Source organism: Colletotrichum scovillei (assembly GCF_011075155.1).
Source record: "Colletotrichum scovillei strain TJNH1 chromosome Unknown Contig00003, whole genome shotgun sequence".
In the NCBI taxonomy this organism is placed as follows: domain Eukaryota; kingdom Fungi; phylum Ascomycota; class Sordariomycetes; order Glomerellales; family Glomerellaceae; genus Colletotrichum; species Colletotrichum scovillei.
The window spans coordinates 1,127,967-1,144,662 of record NW_023336261.1 but is presented as its reverse complement, the minus strand read 5'-3'; the positions used below and the strand labels follow the sequence as shown (position 1 = coordinate 1,144,662).

Genomic DNA, 16,696 nt, shown 5'->3' with positions numbered 1-16,696 from the left:
GCGTAAGTGCTGACAGCAGTGACGTTTCTGCGCATGGTACCTGCAGGAATGCAGCCATCGTGGAGTTGGATGTGCACATGTCAAAAAATGCGCGACCTATCGCTCACACGCTGCATCGAATCAGGCTCGACACCCACTCGGGAGGGGTGTAAACGGGGCTGTTATCATTTCAAAAATTACTGCATATGTCCATTTATCCTTGTCCTATATTTACCGTTGCCTTACAACTCAGGTTCCGGGCCTCCATCTACGGCTGGCATGCTCGCGCAATGCTCGCGCTTTTTACAGCGCTGAATGCACAGAATAAAGGCACCTGGTTGTGCCTGTGCGGATGCGATCATACGAGAGTCTGAGATTTCAACGCTGCGTCGCAAATACCAGCAAACGGCTATTACTCAGTCTTGGTCGTCTTTGACGCGAGGGCCAGCCCGTCGACGATCTCGCCACCCATGGAGAGGATCATGTAGCCTGAGCCGAGGAGCCATGCGCCGCTAGAGTTGCGATATAAGTCAGCTTCCTTCACATATTGCGATTAAGCTTGTCTGTTTCAGGGAAGAGCTTACTTGGGAATGATCCAGAGGAAGAGGAGGTCCAGAGGGGGGTTGTGGCCAATGTTGTCAAAGCCAGAGAAGTACTCATTCGCCCCTGTGGCATCATCGTCGTTAGTACATCATCGCTTCACAGGGCTCCAGGAGCAAAAGGAAAGAGAGTCGCGCTCACAGTACAACACCGTCTTGCTCAACGTCATAACAGCCGCGCTGAACCCAATAACAATAGCCAACGCGCCCGCCTTTCCACCAACAACCTTCTTCAACCCAGCCGGCCCGTCAACGGCGCGTCCCCGCGAGAAGTACAGCCAGTAGTAGGCGAGATACATGATCGTCTCGACGGCGTTCAGCGCGCCCTGCGCAGAGGTGAAGCCGTTGCCGGCGTTGAACGCCTTCCACCCGTACACGTGGTCGACCTCGCCGTAGAGCTTGTAGGGCGCCCAGACGGGCCAGTGGAGGTGGCCGCCGGGCATCGTCCAGGGGCGGAGGAGGACGTAGCCCGTGTCCCAGATGACGAGGGGCAGGGAGACGAGGAGCCAGAAGCAGGTGAGGGATGTCGGCGCGTGGGACCAGCCTTGCGGGGTGGACTTGTTTTCGGGCGTGGTTGTTGCGGCGGTTACGACGGCGCGGGCTTTTGAGGGGATGGTTGGGGAGGCTTCGGGGCCGGTTGAGAGGGCGCGGGAGGAGGATCGTGTTGAGACCATCTTGTTGGCGGCGCTGGGTCTTTGGATTTGGGTAGCTTTCGCGATGTGAGGGTATCGTGGGGGAGGAAGCGTTGGCTCGGTATGGTCCGTCGAGTCTTTGACGCGTTGTTTATCGGGTTGTGTGTATGTGTCTTCGTGTACGTGTGTCTTCGTCGAGAAGTAGTAGGAGGGAAGCTTCGGAAAGGTTAATTGGACCGAGAAGGACAAGGACAGGTAAAGCAACCGGGATCAAGTCAATTAGACTGCCCGTCCCAGTGTCCCAGGGACCAGTTCACAAACGGCCAGGGGCCACAGAATAGGTGATCCGTGCCGTTACACTCTCCACACAGGAACCGACCGGCAGTCCTGGGGCTTGAGGCTTGAGCAACGGTGGGTGGCACCCGAATACGACAGACGGGCTGTTGTGTCGCGACACTCGCAAACCTTCTTTGGCCCCTCGGAGTGGTCTTGCGCAGTCTTCCCGAAACGGTTCGCGCCTTCGCAGTACGTACATACATACATAGTGTAGAGGGGCAGCGGCGCGATTAGTCAACCCGAGTGCCGTGTCCCCACTCTTTGGACGGATACTCGGTGATCCGTGCTTCTCTAGCGAATTGCGGGGGAGGGGCAGACATGTCAAGATACAAAAGGAAACATCGCGAAGGTCTAGCTCATCTTTGCTTTTAAAAGTCGATTCCTGGCCTGGATGCAGCTAACGACTTTAGCCAAGCCTGGGGGCACCTGTATCGATGATCGAAACTTTGCGAGCTTGTGCTGATGCTTTTCCATTGACTAGCACACATTTGCTTTTATGGGTTTCTCCAGTTTGGCTGACGAGGCTGGACGAAACGAAGAGTGCCCCGTGAACTGTGTGTCGAGTGATCTGACAACGGTGCCTACGGAAACCAGAGCCCTCGGGCTAATTGTTACTAAGACATGTTTTCATTCCTTCAAGTCCGATCAGGCGAGTGCCTTCCGCTCTTTCTCAGCTTCGACGCGTAATCTGCACGAGATGAGCACCAGTGTGCTCTTCTTTGGTGGCCTCTCTTCACCGCGAGGCCTCGACATGGCTTGTGGGGGAAAAGACGCGCTAACACTAGCTCGTTGGGAAAGAGGCGAAGGGAGAAATGCAAAATTGCTGACTAGGACGAACTAACTCGTCATGGGACAATTCGTCTACCTTGCCTTCAAAAGTAAGCCGTCTGCCCATAGCACAAATCAGGCAACCCTTTCTTTCCAGAGATCCAAATATTTACCAACCACAGAAAACTTCTAGAACCCGCAAACTCTGTTTCCAGTTGAAGCCTCAAGAAGATGGACATCCAACGGATGCATCACTATCGCACAGGGAGCGGAAGCTCTTCACGCACAGAGAATGGCTCGGAGAATGACTGGACGAAGATAGACGCGCAGAGCGACGCGCAGAGTGACGCGCAGAGTGACTCGGAGAGCGGCGACTTGGAGAGCGACTCGGAGACCAATTGTGGAAATGACTTACTCCCCGAATCGTACAAAAGCAATCAAGTGCGAAGTTTCACACCGACTTACACACCGATTTGGGGGTTGGCCCCGACGGTTCAAACGTGCCCCTTTAAGAATTGCGGCAAGGAATTCACCTCGAATGCGATCTTCCGAAGACATTGGGTTGTCCGACACGGGCCACTACCCACCTCGCAACGTGCGAAGAGCAGTTCCACCAGTCGTGATATCACAGTGCCTGCATCTACCAAGGAATTGTCTGATAGGTTGTCGGGACTTCAAGTTTCGGATGTCCCTCAACGTTCTCATGACCCTCATCCAGCACCTTCGATTGCGTCCACTTCGGATGCATTTGCCGGATACCCTGGGCCGGAGATGAGGGACGGCCCTGGGCACAACATCTTTCCAGCAAAGCCTGGATTCGAATCGACAAATTCTGGACACAAGCTTCGTCCGCTCGAAAATCCACAAGTTCAACTCGACGAATCAGACGCACGTCCACTGGCCACTGCACCTGGAGGACCGTCGATGGCAAAGCAGGGAGACCGAGATACCCATCGCATCATGAATGAATTAGTCTTTAGAGCTTTGTATGACCTTGAGGTCAAAGTGCAAACCACTTGTTACCAGAAGACCACGGTCCAAGGCGAAGGGAAAGTGCCAACAAGGAAACGCACTCGGGGTCCTGCAAAACAGCAACAGCCACCGAGCCGGAAGCGGCAGGCATTTTCTCAAAGGCAAGGTGAAGAATATAACCAAAATGACAACGACCAATCAAGTGACGACGATTTGGACGGCCACGGTCCTGAAGACGGGAAAGATGGTACGGGTGTAGGTGATATGGACCTGAAATATCTGGCCTGCCCTCTCTTTCGAAAGGACCCCCGAAGATACGCGGCTTGCGCGAAAAGCCGACTCAGGCGAATTAGAGATGTCAAGCAGCACATGAGAAGAAAGCATACCAGACCGGAGTACTACTGTCCCACTTGTTGGGAAACATACTCGGGACCCGACGAGCGGGACAACCACCTTATTCAACGCTCTTGCAATGCCTCGGAAGCATCAAGCCCACCATGGATTTCACAAGAGCAAGACACTCTACTAGAAGGAAGAGTCCCAAATGGATCAACGGAGGAGCAATGGTTCAGGGTGTGGGACATTGTCTGCCCTGACCGTACACGCCCGGAACCTCCATTTTGTTTCTTGGGCAGGATGGTCGAGGACATCAGCATCATGCGGCGAGAGCTCTGGGAAACCAAGGGTCCCAAGATCATCGAAGACCTCGTATCTCAGCGAGAGGCCACGCTCCGAGAACCTCTCACAGAGGAGAACAGGAGTCTGCTTCAGAGATGCATCATGGAAGCTGTCCGGCATGTGCTGGAGCATCCTGATGTCACGCAAGCGAGAGAGGTTCAATGGAACCAGGGCGACGGTCTTGCTGTATCCGTCCCCGATATCCCTGAAGACGTTTCCCACGCAGTTCATTTTCAACCATGTGGGACGCAAGATACCGGTAACTCCTTCCAGGATGGTTCTTCTTCCATTGCAAACCTCGGGCAGGCATTCCAGTCGGATGCCGCTCAGCAGGTCGAGTCATTTTTTACGAATTTCTGGCCTTCCAGTTTGTAGACATCCGAACATGAAGGATCCGGTGCGGACAACCGCAACGTCCTGGATACATTTTCGCCAAAATGGATATGAAACTATTTTCGAACGCGTTGCGGATTAGTGCATGAAGCCGCCAGATAGGATGGTCTTTCGTTTGCTATTTGTTTGCATCTAGTCTCAGCATGCAATCTTGTACATGTAGTCCTGTTTCCGCATGGCGGCTGGTACAACAAGGGTTTGTTGTTGTTGTGGTCGTGCTGTTTATAAGGCAGGCAGGGCAACCTCTCACGAAGTTTCAGTACTTAGAGCAAATGTAGATTGTCACTCGTTAAATGAACTGGAACCGATTCTATCGCTGGGAAGCCCTTGTCCCGAAGGCTGAGTCCCTATGGCATCTAATATCACTCTAAGTATTGCTCGATGAACAGACCAAAGTCTCGCACTAGCTGGTGCGGGTATGAGGACAAAGTTGAAAGTATTGGCGCCTAATAGATTTGAACTCCCGTCCATTTCCCATGGTCGTTACGATTAAAGCAAGAAATTGAGAAAACAAGTAGACAATGGAAAGGACAAGATGAGAAAGACCAAGCCAATTGTGTAAAAAGCACGTCTTTGGAGGCTATCCTGGCTCGCGCTGGCATTTTCAGTGTTCTGGCGGGAGGAGATTACTTGGTGACTGGTAACCTTCTTCGTTGGCCGCGATTGTATGTTCGTCAAGGATACGCGCCCAGGTATCGGTAATGACCGGGTTGATGGTTCGTTGTCGCTGGTTCAGCCCTTGCGGAAAGAAGTTGACGCCAGGTTCTGGCGAATGAAAAGGCGTTTGGGCTTGTCCGATGGCCGTGTAGTGCACTCGAGGGAAGGTGGTGTTGAGCATGGGATTTGTTCTGGAGCCAGACCTGTTGGTTTGGTAGTGCTGCTGAGCACCGGGGCTATGGTGATTCATTAATGCCAAATTGTATGAGATGTGTGCTGCTCGAGCCTGATGGGAGTTCCTCGGAGCATTGAACGGTTGATACGGGCTCTGAAAGGGGTCAAACGTTGAGCGGGGTTGCGATTCATCGATGTAGGTTATGTTTGTCGGACCCAATGAGCTTGGGGGAGACATAAGAGAAGCCGCCGCCGCGGGATTGGAACCGGGAAACACCTGGCTTTGGACAGAGCGCGAGGATGGACTGGAGGGGTGGAATGAAGCTGAAGTTGGTGGCCCCCGAGTGCCGTTGGCAGCTTGAGAATAATTGTGCGGCTCGATTGGCCGTGGTGACACTACCGGGCGTGGACCCCAGCTGTTGTCCAACACGCGAATAACTGCTTGGACGACGTGATCACTCAACCCAAGCTGTAGCCCAAGCTGCTGCACGCCAACGGCCATTCTGGGAGCCACTCGTTGTCTTGTCGCAAGCTCTTCGACGTCGTCAGAGTAGGGCGACTCAGGTCTCTGCTCGCCCGGAAAGATAATGTCCCAGATCTTGAACCAGAATTCCTTCTCATCTCCACCGCGAGGCTTCTTCAGGTCTCGAATAGAGGCTATTTGGTCTTCATTGAGACCAGAAGCATCGAATTCACAGACACCAGGACGGCATGTTCGTGCCCTTATATGGGCGCTACGTTCTGCGAATGTGGTGAATAAGGAAAAGCAAATGACACAATGAATGGGTTGACGGTGATTGCCTCTCCCCTCTTCTGTCAAGTGTCTCCTGATGTCCCTAACTTCGTCAAATTTGTAATGGCGGCAGCACTCATGGGCGACAGTGTCGTGCGCGTAAAAGTGGCACGCGAAAAGCCTCCCCTTCCTGACTGCTTTGGCTTTGGGGGCGACTGCGACACGCGGGCGTTTTCCACTACGCCCGCGGCTCGTGGTGCTAGAAGCAGCGCTCCCGCCTGACTTTGTAGCTCTCTTCCTTCTTCGACGTTCATCGGTTCCAGAGGCCACGCCCCCGGATTCGCTAGTCTTTTCTGAATTACCGCCTGTAGTGCTGCTCTTTGGTATGCAAACTAGATGCTTAAGGTACAGTCCAGGCGCGGTGTACAGTTCTCGAAGGAGCCGTGGAATTGGCGGGCGACCGAGTAGATCAGTAAAAGCTCGCCAGCCTGTGGACAAATGTCCACTGGGCTGGGAACTTGGATTCTCGTTGGGGCACAGCGCTGCTGGCACCCACTTGGCGAACAGAGAGACGGCAACCGGTTTCAGCAGGTAAAGACCAGTGCCACAGACCGCGAGTAAGTTATAAAGGCCATGGCGAATCTTGACGTCGTCGAGTCCAAAGACTGGCCACTGAGAACATGTATGCTGTGCGAGGGCTGGACCGAGGTGACGGGAGGGTGTTTGCAGTACTGCAACGCCGGCCGGAGAGAGTTGAACGTAGGAACGGTTTAGTTGTGACGAGTCCGAGAGAGAACCAGAGAGCGAATCAAAGGAAGTCAGACAGCCTCCCAGGGCGTCTGCAGCGGTGGAACAAACGTCGACTACGGTACACTGGCTCGATGACTGGCCCAAACTGTTACCCCCGACGGTTGACAATCGGTTGGCTACAGTGTCTGAATAGACGATCAAGCCGCTTGAGAGCCTCAGTAGCAAACTCATCGACAAAGGTTGTTGGAAACGAAAACGGAATGCTTTCAGGCTGTTGGCTGAGAGCGTCTATGAGGCAAAAGCTATATGATATGCTTGTGGAATTGTAGGAAATGAGAAAGGAGGAAAGAAACCAGCAACGGCTTCCGTCTGTGAGAAATCCTAGACTCCAGTCGCCTCCTCAACCAACTCCTCCCTTTAGCGCGGCTGCCTTCCCGTCTCCTGGTAATCAACATCTACTCCCAAGTTCTCACACCCCGATGAGGACATCCGATGAGGCTCTTCGGCCGGGCAGCTTGTATTCTCAATGTACGGAGCTCTGTACAGCCATCGTGATTTTGCCGGGGCGGACTCGGAGGCGTACTGTTCCGTATCCATTCCGTCGAGTTGCCCAGGATCGCGCTCTCCCTCACCGCTGCCGTGCTCATGGTGAGGCTGTTCCGCCTTCTGACTCCTGATCCAACGATCTAGACTCTCTCTTGATGTGATCTTGTCGTCAGTCATCTGATTCGCCAGGCCATCGAGACATCTCTTCCGAGCCGCCCAACAATCGAGGTCCATGCACAAGGCAAGCCGTTGCCTCGCGCCACAACAAGCCCCTAAGGTCTAGAAAACCTGATCCGGATGCGCGGAGTTACAGGACATTTTTCTACTTTGATCCCCCCGTAGACACGATTCTACGTCACTCCTGAGCAGTTGCGCATGACAAGCGAGCGGATTTACTGATTGAAACGCGCGATTGCTCGTTTCTGCAATCTTGGAAATGCGCAATGTACGTACAATAACGACACACCCCAAAGGCGAACCAATTCCCACAGTACACACCAGTTCGCCAGGCCACAGTTAGGAAAAGAAGCGCAGCTGCTCATGGAATTGCTTTCAATTGCGCACAACTGCGCTGCGCGATAGTCTGGGGAATTGCGCAGTGAAGCAGAGACTCCTGATATGGGCCACCTAGAAAGACGTAGAAAAGATGGGAATGAGCGCTCTGAACTTGAGCACAAGGTGTTCTCTGGATGTGTTTGTCAGTCACAAAACTTTCGTCAAAGTAAGAACAAATCAAGTAGTCTTGAAGAATCAGCCAAAAGAACCATTTCAGTTAGAAACTCGAGATGCCGAGCAGCGATGCACACTCCCTCCGTACAGGAGACTCGAAGTGGGTGCTTCAGTCCTCCACCGACTTTCGTCATGCTCATTGTTTAGCAGGTCGGGCAAAAGCGGCCAGCGGGCTATGCGAACCACCAGACTTGAGGCGTGGATGACGGAGGAACCACCAATCCCACTCGCAGCTTACGGTCTCGCACAGACAACCGGCAGAAGGCAGGGTACACAGTCAGGGATTGAGAAATTTGATCAGACGTGGGATAAGGCTGCGAGGAAATAATAAAGATACCCAATACATATCATACAAGCAGCGAATGCTGGCTTCAAGTTTCTTGACTTTGACTTGAGGCCTGAAAGTTGGTTCGCCAACAAAGGGACCTGGGCCAGGTGCTCTCAGACAGTTTCTTGACTTTGACTTGAGGCCTGAAAGTTGGTTCGCCAACAAAGGGACCTGGGCCAGGTGCTCTCAGACCATCATACGGACACTGTGCATTTTCTGGCTGCAAATGCCTGCCCTAACCTAGCTAGGGAGGCTTGTCTAAGGTTGCACAGCCCTGAAGCCCTGAAATCTGCAACCATCTCGCTCCCTTTCAGTGGGGGAGACGTGCTCCAGTCCAACTTGTCACACCCACTGCATCTCAATATAGGCCTGGTACTTCTGCGCCGGAATCTTTGACACGGAACTAGGTGGTGTGGGATAGATAGAAAGGATAGTTGGTCATTTGCGCGTCTGAAAGTTCCGAGAAAATAATGAATCGAGGGCTGAAATTGACCTATAAGTTTGGAAATCCCACCCACCATTTACAGAGGCCCCTGAATCGCGAGAAATGTTCTGGGACTTCGAAGTAATCGCCTTAGCTCTGCTAGTACCTAGCTCGAGGGCCCGATCATGGACCTAAATCCTCACCATCGAGAGGTTCTCAGCGACGTAGACGAGACTTCCCAGCTATCAGGCTCCTACTTTGTCGTTCCCTCGCCCGCCACGATGTTTTGGGATGAGCTTGAGTCGTCTTGGCCCTGGCTTCCTTCTCTCCAGGACCAGCCACAGACGTGTTACGGCGGTGAGAATGAGTAATGCGTACAGAGATTGAACATCGCTAAGAGCAGTGTAGAGCTACCTGGAAGTCACTTTCTGGGCGATGGGATACAGCTGCCGCTTGCAGAGTTACCATGCTTTGGCCCTGTTCTCTCGCAAGACTACGTTTTGAAGTCACAAAATGAGACATATATTGAGCCAGCGGATCATCAATCTATAGCAATCCCTGGTGTTCATGGCCAGAACTACTTTTATCAGTTCTCACAAGGTGGGTGCTTGAAATACCAAAAAGAAGATAGGCTCGTTCCTAAATCGCACATATACTGATACAGCTTAGATCCTGATGTGAAGACCTTTTCTGAACCAAGCGTAATCCGACCAATCCAGTCCCAGTGGCCACAAGAATTCACTCACGAACGGAATGACACCTCGTCTATTCAAGAGGGTTTTCTTTGTGACGAAAATGCGGATTCAAAATCCACGTCTGGCAAAATACCCAGCCTAACTCCCAACAGGGCCAGCCATCGCAAGCTTTTCTTTGTGACGAAAATGCGGATTCAAAATCCACGTCTGGCAAAATACCCAGCCTAACTCCCAACAGGGCCAGCCATCGCAAGCGAGCGAGAGTCCAGGCAGAGTCTCTGGGGAACGGAACCTCCGATGATATTGGCGGGGAAACCGCAACTGCAAATGATGGCGGACAGTTGAGAGATGAGCTTCACGTGGACGCAGAGTCAACGCCTAGCAAAAGACTCGCCTGTCCTTTCTACAAGTTTGATCGGGTCACACACCTCCACTGTGCTCGCTTCCACCTGAAGAGGGTGAAGGACGTTAAGCAGCATCTTCTCAGGAAGCATCGGTTCCACTGCAAGGGCTGTCACGAAGGCTTCAAGGACAAACAAAAGTGTAAAGCTCACATTGATGCCCAACAATGCGATGGCAGGGCTGGTACGAAGTCAGCCGGGATGGATGAAGGCATTTCGGAGCACCAGGTAACCGATCTCTTGCAGAGGATGAATAGCGGCCCTAAAGGAGATGAGCATTCCTGGTACACTATCTGGGACATCTTATTTCCCGGACGGAGCTTTCCAGCCTCGCCGTTCCTCAGGACTGGAGTGGAAGAAGTCATCTCAACTGTCTGCGATCTATGGCAAAAGAATGGTTTCAAGGTCATGTCATCCCTTAAGAACGACTCATCACAGACGGACCTGGTAGCCGGCACGGAGCTGCCCAAGACCGGATCATTCTCTCCCTTGAACTCTTCTACAGGTGGAGATTTGTTATTGATTTTGGGTCAGCTCGCGAAAGTGAGTGCAACACAAAGCGAGACCGATGCGGTACATCTTCCAAGATCGCGGCTCTGCCCTTCGTCAAATGCAATTTGCTCACCGCTCACGCCATTCACGACTCTAAGCACTGTCGACGACCAAGAGAGGTGGCAGCTTGGTGATACAATAATATCTTCTCCTGTAAAGATTGACGACTCGGACAATGTAACTCTGAGATCGAGAAGGAACACAGAGAAATTACGAAACTTGACCAGAGGGATGGAAAACTAAATCGAAATCCTCTTAATACAAGACATTTGATCTGGTGATGTACTCGAACGCCGAACCAAGAAATTTACGCGTTTTTATCGCCAAAATATTAGTACTCGATCCGTGTCTGGGACGATTATACTCTATATTTAACTTTGTCAGTGACACAAGTCTGATAGCTTGGAGTAGCTCTGTAGGTCCCAATACTTCAATACTTTACTTGGACTAGGACTTCTGCCACCGACCTTTCATCATCTCTCTCTCGATTTTCGCATGAAAATAACCATTGATCTGCGTAGCTTTAAGACGAATGTAGTTTGTGAATTTTCATCACTTGTGGCAAAAATGTGAGACCAAGTTGGACGGAGGGTATCACCGCCAGCATATACTCACGAGTAATACATACAGAGGCTTTGTAGTATTGACATCTTTGTGTGTGTTCTTTAGAATTGAGCTGCAACCACTATTTCCATTTTTTCAGGATTAAAATATTCTACATATCGAAGCAAGATACCATGTGTCAGGTTGTGTCAGAATCCAGCCTTGACTTCTGCAACAACCTTCCGAGTCACTATGGCAACTACTGGTATTTCACCAGTGTCAACTAAGTTTGGAGCAATCTAAGCCTGGCGGGTGCTTTTAACATTTCGTCCACCAAAATATTAATAACCTCCCGAAGTACCGCTTCATCGAGCCTGATTAGACTTTCACTTTCTACTCCGATGGCTTTCTTTCCTCTGAGCTTGTAAGATTGGTAAAAGTTTTTGAAATAGGCCACCTCAGATCCCATTGTGTCGCTCAGAAAAGGAGACTTGGGTGGCTGTTGAGTTGTTGACGGATTCAGAATCTTCCAGACTGCAAACCATTGCTTTTTGCGACCAGGAAGCTGTTGAGTGTGTGAAATGAGACAATCCTGGTCCTCTGTCACACCCCCATGAACAGCTTCGCCTAAAGGTTTACACCCACGATCGATAATATGTTTGTCTCGTAGACTAGCGCTGCAGAATGTATGAGCACATACTGGGCAGTTGTAAGGGACCCGGTGCGCCGTCCAAATATGATCTTTGACATCTGACATCGTATTCAAAGCATTGACTCGCAGACATTGAAGATGCTCCCAAGGGTTCTCGACAAACAAGGGACATGCAAATTCGGTAGATCGAGCGCGAATGTCTCTTCGTTGTGAGTTACGTGACCCGCGTCTACGCGAAGTGGTAGGAAGTGTGTTTGTTTTGCTTCGTCGCTTCTCCCTTCCTGTGTCGTGATTGACAATGTGCTGGTATGTCTTGAAACTCTGATGTGCCTTCCTAGCTAGACTTTTGACAACTATTCTGTCATTCGCAAGAGCTCTGTGACTAGCAAATGACTGCTTTGCTGATGTCGCGTGGGCCGCCTTCGTGGAACTGCCAGCGGTATTATCGTCAAGAGATTCTGGGGTGACAGCCCTAGCGGACGATGGCTCGACGTAAGTGTCTGGATCGAGACCAGTTGGTATAGCATCAAGAATGCATTCTTTCTTGACTGATGTCTGATCTGCTTCCTGGGACTGGTTTCGTTGATGTTCGCTCGTTGGAGACTTTCCTTCACGCATCGAACCTGCACAATTCTTTTCAGAATCGTCGACGGGGGCGCGTTGCTGCAAAGGACTCCCGGTATTTGAGGGATTATTCTGAGTAGGAATGCCGTCTATCGAAAGTACAGTGTTCTTGTTGCTAATCGACTGTGTGCGAGTCTTCGAGTTTCGTAGGTGATTGAATCGAGTCGCTTTGACAGCGCCGTTGGTGAAGTCACCCGCATCAACCGTGATTCGCATGGATTTCGCGCGCTCAGTTGCAGAGGCTGTCTGTATCGCGCTAGGCTCTACACGATGAAATACTCCAGAAACGCCTCGGCGGATCAAGATGCCGCATCTCTGTGCGAATACGAAGTCGTAACTGCGCAAGCGTGCTCCGTTCCCAAGGTCAAGAAAGATGGTGTCCTCGCTTTCAACAATGCAATTACCTTCCACTACGACCCCGTCGCGACTCCTAGAAATAGCGATGGTTCTGGCGTCTTTGAAAGGGACAGCGGCAAGTTTCGTCTTCCCAAACCAGCCAAACTCATCGGCTGAATTGGCAAAAATGCCGCGAGGTATCGAACCGTCGAAGCTGGTCCAAGCGAACAACGACATATCGCCTGTCTTGTCTAGAATTGCCCCCTGAAGGTTCCGGAACGCTAATTGTTTACCCTCGCCGTAAATGATTGGCAAGGTGACGCCAAAGATGCCAAGAAGAGCGTATGACGAATCCTCGCCACGAGTATCCTTCTTTCCTGCTGCCCAAGACATCTTGCGTGCAACTGAAAAAGAATGTATAGGTCGTGATGTATCTCGGGGCATATCTTCTATGCCCGTGACACGCTCTAAGAAAGATTGGAAATCGGGAGAAGAAGTGTCCCCTCGAAGGTGCCAATTGCAGTCATAGAAGTAGATCCTCTTGGGGAATAGTAGTTCTTGAAGACTCCAGGATCGATTCCAGAACAGAGATTCTTTCCAGGTTTTTTCACATTCGTAAGGTGGGCAGCAGGGCAGATCGAATAGGTAAACGAAGCAAATGTGCGCATTTTGAAAATATTCCGAAAGGGAGTTGATCGCATGAGAGACCTCATCAAATGAGTTTTTATCGATGCACAATGAGTCGATCCAGATGTAGTCCAAACCATTCTGGCGTGCAAGGAGACATGCATTGTCGATGACTGCTTTGCGGCTTATGTTATCTGGCAAGGTAGCCGAATCGTATGCATCCCACTCATCATGTCCAGGGGTCGAGTAAACATGAGATAAGATGGCATAGTCAGGTATTGAAGGGAAGATGTGATTTTCTACCTTTCTGGTCGTGCAATGTACGAGCTTCATTTTCGTAGGTGTTGGCGATAGAGATCGTGGCCCGAGGTTGGTGGGAAGGATGTGTTTGGAGGCGCGTTACATATGAGCTGGACAGAAGTGAGGAACTGGGACCCAGAACTTTTATATGACAGCGAACGAGTGCGTCACTTTCCGATGACCGATGTAGCCTTGTGGACGTGTAGTTGTGTGCACAGCTGTGCGCTGGGCTAGTGTAGCCTGATGCTGCAAGAGGCATAGAAACGCCTCGCGAATGGCCCGTTTGAAGTGGTTGCATGCCGTTCTGGCCCGCATGGAAATACTGAACAACTTCGACCGGGGCGTCTTTGTGGTGCGTCAGCGCCATATCGGAACTCCATACGTGTGCCTGGGAACATGTAGTAACTACATGTACTGTTTGCTTCCCGGCCTGTTCAAAACGTTGTGAACTCATAGCATGCACTACCCAGTCTTATGAATGAACTTTTTGCAAACTCGCAAGTGTTACCATCTGATTGGAAGTGCGACATTCATATGTCGAATATCATTGACACAACACTGTTTGGCAGACAACGAGGCGGAGCAGTCCACAGCTAATGAATCAAGATGACAAGCTATTCGCAGATAAGCCAGCCAGAAGTTCATCGTCAACAGATCATCCCTGTTCCTTGATTCGTGAACCCATATGCAAGGTCTAGGCTTCAGATGGATCAATGCCATAGACGCCTTGCACGCGGTAATACTGGTTGCATGTAGTCAAATGACACACAAGACTGCCCTTATCGGAATGCGACACACATGTACCGTTGGGTAGCCCATGTACTTTGCTGAACAGAGAAGAAAGTTCTACGAAGGCGTCTGTTTATATCATGGGGAAAGACAAACCTATCAAGTGGATGACGCAAAAGAAAGAGCTGTTCTGGTTCAGAGCAAACCTGTAGTATCGGACAGCATCTGTGCCACATGCACAGTTGAAATCGTATTGCAAGATAGTGCGGACGATAAGGATGCCTACCCACACCGAGGGTCTTGTGATGTGACCTTGTCCGCGGATGGCCGGGAGATCCTACGCTGAGAATCCTCAGCCCTATGGCTGAACCAAATGATCATGAACACCGGCTTTGTGCAAGTCTCAGGCAAGCTTTGTGGCCTGACTGCAGTTGACGCCCAATTGGAAAGGCAATTGAGGCGGTAAGACAAGGACTGACAGGTCGGCTAAACAGCGAAAACAAAGAAAATGATAAACCCTGTTTCGCCGCTGGAACCCGCTATTGCCAATTCCGCCAACTGTTGCAAGTGTCTGAGGCCAGGCTGGAATGCTCTGAAACAAAGCCATAACGACAGATTGTGTCCGAGAGCACGATGAAAGATCCTCAGAATTGTTCATCTAGCTCTAGGAGATCAAAAGATGCCGAGGACAGGCGGGCAATGTGAGCAGTCAACATGGTACATGTTGGTCGAGATTATGTCTAATCCGCCCGACGCGCAATACCCGACTTGAATGTCCAAGAATATTGCCAGCTGCTAGTACCTCTTTAGTAACCCAAAATCGCACGGATCTAGGAACTATCAAGGATCATGTTTTGACTCCCACTCAGAAATGTATTATGGGCAGTTTTGAGCCAGGCTGAGGCCTCATGCATACGCATGGGTCCAATCTCAGCATCCCATGATGACACTAACTACTGTGTCTTTGGTACTGGCGCAACGGCCGCAAATCCATGTAGCGACAATTGGTTTATTGAAAAGCCAAACTTTCGATATGAAAGATGGTGGTTAATGTCGGCAGTCTGAATAAGAGGTTGATAGGGCGCATCCATGGAGGGCCTCTGTGAAATGCGACGCTGGTGAGGGGCATGTGAGTGGCATGCCTGCGCAGGCACAGGCGCACGTTTGAGTCGAATAAGACGTGCAGTTGAGGGTCTCATCCTCTGCCCATCCCATCTCTTCTTACCCTTCACTCCAGCTTACTCTTAATCCCCCCAGCTCACTCTTACTTTCTCATTCTAACTAGACTGATCACATTATTCCATTGCTAATCATCATTCTCTTATAACCCTCACGGCTGATGACTGAAAACGTCTCATTTAAAATGAGTTGAGCTAGCTGCGGGTCTCCGAGACATCCCCGAGGTCGGAGGGGCCCTGGAGACGGAGCTGGTGCCCCGCGGCTGTTTTTAGTGTTTGACTCATCGCTTTCAGGAGTGAGAAAACCAAAGGCTACTAATGAGAATTTCTGAGTGAGAAAGAGTCAACATCCCTTCAAGTTCGACCAAACGCCCCCTTTCAACCCAATCAACCAACCCATAAATCAGACATTCAACATGGCTCCCGCCTCTCACGACCACATCCTGACGCTCTCGTGCCCGGACAAGTCCGGCATCGTCCACGCCGTGACGGGGGTGTTTGCGGCCGAGAAGCTCAACATCCTGGACCTCCAGCAGTTCTCCGACCCCGTATCGGAAAAGTTTTTCATGCGTGTGCACTTTGGGCCGACCGAGTCCGAGTCGACGGAGCACCTCAAGGGCCCGTTCGACGCCCTCGCCGCCGATCTTCAGCTGGACTGGTACCGCATCCGGCCCGTCGCCCGGAAGCTGCGCACCCTGATCATGGTCTCCAAGATCGGACACTGCCTCAACGACCTCCTCTTCCGCGCAAAGTCGGGCCAGCTGCCCATTGACATCCCCCTCATCGTCTCCAACCACAACGAGTACCAGGGCCTGGCCGGCAACTACGGCATCGACTTCCACCACTTGCCTGTCAACAAGGACACCAAGGCTGAGCAGGAGGAGGCTATCCTGCGCCTGGTCAAGGAGAACGATATTGAGCTCATCGTTTTGGCCCGCTACATGCAGGTTCTGTCACCCAAGCTGTGCGAGGCCATGTCCGGCAAAATCATCAACATCCACCACTCCTTTCTGCCATCTTTCAAGGGCGCGAAGCCCTACCATCAGGCCTACGAGCGCGGTGTCAAGATCATTGGCGCGACGGCCCACTTCGTTACGGCCGACTTGGACGAGGGCCCGATCATCGAGCAGCGCATTGCTAGAGTTGACCACTGCATGAGCCCCAAGGACCTTGTCGAGGAGGGATCCAATATTGAGAGCCAGGTTCTGGCTGCCGCAGTCAAGTGGACTGCCGAGGGACGCGTGTTCCTCAACAAGACCAAGACGGTTGTTTTCAATTAGGTATCAAAAAGGACAGGGCATTCTGAAAGGAAATGATAAATAAAAGTTGGTCTTTTTTCCTGCACCTCGCAATATCCATCT

General features: G+C 51.4%; 3 protein-coding genes across 3 annotated transcripts; 2 read left to right on the top strand and 1 right to left on the bottom strand.

Annotated features, from left to right (window-relative positions):
• Positions 1–157: 157 nt before the first annotated feature.
• HER10_EVM0002644 (uncharacterized protein) lies at positions 158–1,658 on the bottom strand. The gene is made up of 3 exons (XM_035472347.1): positions 721–1,658; positions 564–645; positions 158–491 (listed from the first exon to the last, which is right to left on the bottom strand). The coding sequence occupies exons 1-3, from the start codon at positions 1,250–1,252 to the stop codon at positions 392–394; spliced, it is 714 nt and encodes a 237-aa protein (XP_035335768.1). The 5' UTR covers positions 1,253–1,658; the 3' UTR covers positions 158–391.
• An 887-nt stretch (positions 1,659–2,545) lies between these two features.
• HER10_EVM0008102 (uncharacterized protein) lies at positions 2,546–4,339 on the top strand (the record flags this gene model as incomplete). Its single annotated transcript, XM_035477636.1, has 1 exon — positions 2,546–4,339. The coding sequence occupies one exon, from the start codon at positions 2,546–2,548 to the stop codon at positions 4,337–4,339; it is 1,794 nt and encodes a 597-aa protein (XP_035336276.1).
• An 11,112-nt stretch (positions 4,340–15,451) lies between these two features.
• HER10_EVM0009332 (formyltetrahydrofolate deformylase) lies at positions 15,452–16,679 on the top strand. The gene has a single exon (XM_035478822.1). The coding sequence runs from the start codon at positions 15,752–15,754 to the stop codon at positions 16,613–16,615; it is 864 nt and encodes a 287-aa protein (XP_035336384.1). The 5' UTR covers positions 15,452–15,751; the 3' UTR covers positions 16,616–16,679.
• Positions 16,680–16,696: the final 17 nt, after the last annotated feature.

Bases quoted from the DNA above. Each gene is read 5' to 3' on its own strand.
- HER10_EVM0002644 (XM_035472347.1), bottom strand. From the start codon at position 1,252: ATGGTCTCAACACGATCCTCCTCCCGCGCCCTCTCAACCGGCCCCGAA. The intron at 646-720 runs GTGAGCGCGACT...ATGATGCCACAG, and splicing joins GAGCAAGACGGTGTTGTACT to GGGCGAATGAGTACTTCTCT. The intron at 492-563 runs GTAAGCTCTTCC...TCGCAACTCTAG, and splicing joins TTCCTCTGGATCATTCCCAA to CGGCGCATGGCTCCTCGGCT.
- HER10_EVM0009332 (XM_035478822.1), top strand. From the start codon at position 15,752: ATGGCTCCCGCCTCTCACGACCACATCCTGACGCTCTCGTGCCCGGAC.